The sequence below is a fragment of the Penaeus chinensis genome, chromosome 20 (assembly GCF_019202785.1).
Source record: "Penaeus chinensis breed Huanghai No. 1 chromosome 20, ASM1920278v2, whole genome shotgun sequence".
Lineage (NCBI taxonomy): Eukaryota > Metazoa > Arthropoda > Malacostraca > Decapoda > Penaeidae > Penaeus > Penaeus chinensis.
In genome coordinates this window covers 23,148,096-23,150,595 of record NC_061838.1, presented here as the reverse complement: position 1 = coordinate 23,150,595, position 2,500 = coordinate 23,148,096, and the positions used below count along the sequence as shown (strand labels likewise).

Sequence of the window (2,500 nt, the reverse complement as noted above, 5' to 3'; positions counted from 1 at the left end):
CTACGGTTTGCGAACTTTTTAAAATCATTTGAACATATGTCCTTGAATGTTAATGATACCTGATTTTTGTTTTATTTCGTTATTACAAAGATTTCCACTGTCTTTGAAGCAGTTTTAACACCTACCTTTTGAAAATCAATTATTATATTCCACCGTTAATCTATAATTAAATGCCATACAGTATATTTTATCAAGCATTTCAGCTGCATTCCTTAAATGCTCGATTGGTTCTATTGTATCATAGTACTAAGTTGATTATAGGGTCTAAGGTTTTAGCTGTTTACTTTATCTATATATTGACAATATTCTGCCGCGTCAACATCTAAGATCATTAACGGTGTATTCAAAATACAAGGTCTATATGGACTTTGTTCAAATTATAGCGACAGGTTGGGGGCATGGCGGGGAAGCCCTAAGGTAAGGAAGCTTTTTGGTTCATAAGGCTGTGTATGGATTTCCAGAATGGTTAATGGCCAAAACAAATGTGCCAGACATCACAGGTCATATAATGGTTAACGGATAACACAAATAAATGTACTAGACATCAAAGGTCATGTTCACAATGATAAAGTATTGTAGCGAAAAGGGTAAAAAGGAGCTACGATTAGCATAAGTGGACAGAAGGGGATAAAGGAGAGAAGCAAAAGGAAAAGGGGGAGAAGGAAAGCCCATGCAAAATTAGTTGAGGCGAGAACTGAGGTCCGAGGCAGGGGTGAGCCCCTACATTTGGCCTTAGTCCCCTTCTCCTAACCCCCCACGAGCCCGAGCAAGGAATTGGGGGGTAGCTTGCTCGGGGTGAAATGCTTTTGTCAATGTTTCGCAAATTACTGTTACTAATCTTCAGGATCTCGTTCGTGGACACTTACAGATGGTAATTTAAAAATCATTTGCTATGTTAAACTTTGCTCATTTTAGGTTGTCTATTACCAGTCAAAATTTAAGGCAAAAGGACTTAAAAATAGTAGCTTCTATTCAAGTCATTTGTTGTATTTCCACTTCGATTTTTTCATCACCCAGCACTTATTCTAACTATGAATTATCATTCTTTGGACTACGAAGTTGCTCAATTGAGTATTGGATATTGTTTGTGTCTATATAGTTCATTTACATACTGTATTGGGGTGATAAACTGGGCTGAATTTAACAGCTTTTCATATTGGTCTGTTTAGAAAGATTCAATCGTTGGGTGTAACAGATAAATATAGTTCTATTAAATAATTATGTCAAAGAAAGAAGTAACAAAGAAAGGAAACATTATCTCGGTTTGGTAGATGGTTATTTTACATCGGAATGACTTGATTTGCCATTCCTCAGCTTTTAGTTCCTTTTCACTTATTGTTTATTTTTTCAACCTTTCAGTACCATGTACAAAGTGAAAGAGGTTTACAATCATTTGGCAATTTATTATGTATATGTTTGTATTCATTACTATGTATATATATTCATTATGCAGGAAATAAAAGGTCAATACTTTCCTCAAAACCATTTAATAATCACCTTGGATGAAAAGTACAAAACAGGCTGTCTATGGCTAACTGCACAAGGCAAGGCATTAGCAACCTAGTTGGGATTACAAATATAATATTAAAAGATAATTCCTCATATTGTAAAAAAAGAAAAATACAAAAGGAAGAGCAACTTTTCCTCAATATATTTAAATACCCTCCTGAGATTGATTTAGAAATTAGTTTGTTATTTTTTTTATTGAGAACATTTTCTTGAGTCTTGTCACTTGTTGCATTGAGATCTCAACGAAAGGAGTGGAAATTAATGAAACAGACAGATAGCTTGATGAAAAACTAAATATTTCAGCATTCAGTGAATAACCTTGCTAATTCATTAACATTTTTGATAACGTGCACCTACTCTGCCAAGGATGTTAGATTTAGCTCATCAAGCCTATACACCAGTTTCCCCCAGCATCGAAAATATAAATATTTCCTATGTGCAAGATTCTGGTACTTATGATATACTAGAGATAAAGACAAATCAAATTAGATTTCCATAAAAGTACTTATGTAAATTACACAGTACTCTAAACAACAATGGTAAGAATGAGACAGCTCCCTTCAATTATTCATAACTTTGCTGTTTTCTCCTTTGCTTCTAATAATTGTGCTAACAATATCCCAAGATAATGTTCAAAGATGCCAAATGAAACTATAAAAAATATATGCATCTATATTTTTTGTTGGAAATTGCCCTCCTAAGATTTTTCTCAATCAATATAAAACAATTTGCAAACAATTTTCCTACCAAAAACAAGCTTTTGAAATTATGTGCACAAAGACATTAGCCACTTTCACAGCCTCGCACTTCTCCAGGCATTCCTTCTTAATTTATGATTATTTATTGGCCATATCAGTAAATTCAAAATGCTATTCATCCTCTTTTTTATCTTCACTCTCCTTTTCTTCTTCTTCTTCTTCGCTGTCAACATCTAACTCTCCCATTCCCACTTCTTCCTCATCATCATCATCACCTCCCACCTCCCTGTTCT

At 34.2% G+C, this 2,500-nt stretch overlaps 1 protein-coding gene across 1 annotated transcript in view; it reads right to left on the bottom strand.

The window, feature by feature from the left end:
- Positions 1 to 1,471: 1,471 nt before the first annotated feature.
- The window catches only part of LOC125036087 (eukaryotic translation initiation factor 2 subunit 1-like), a 9,217-nt gene continuing 8,188 nt past the window's right edge, over positions 1,472 to 2,500 (bottom strand). Inside the window, exon 6 of the mRNA XM_047628479.1 lies at positions 1,472 to 2,500. This exon is cut by the window's right edge and continues 58 nt beyond it. Coding sequence (XP_047484435.1) covers positions 2,379 to 2,500 — 122 coding nt within the window. The 3' untranslated portion in view covers positions 1,472 to 2,378.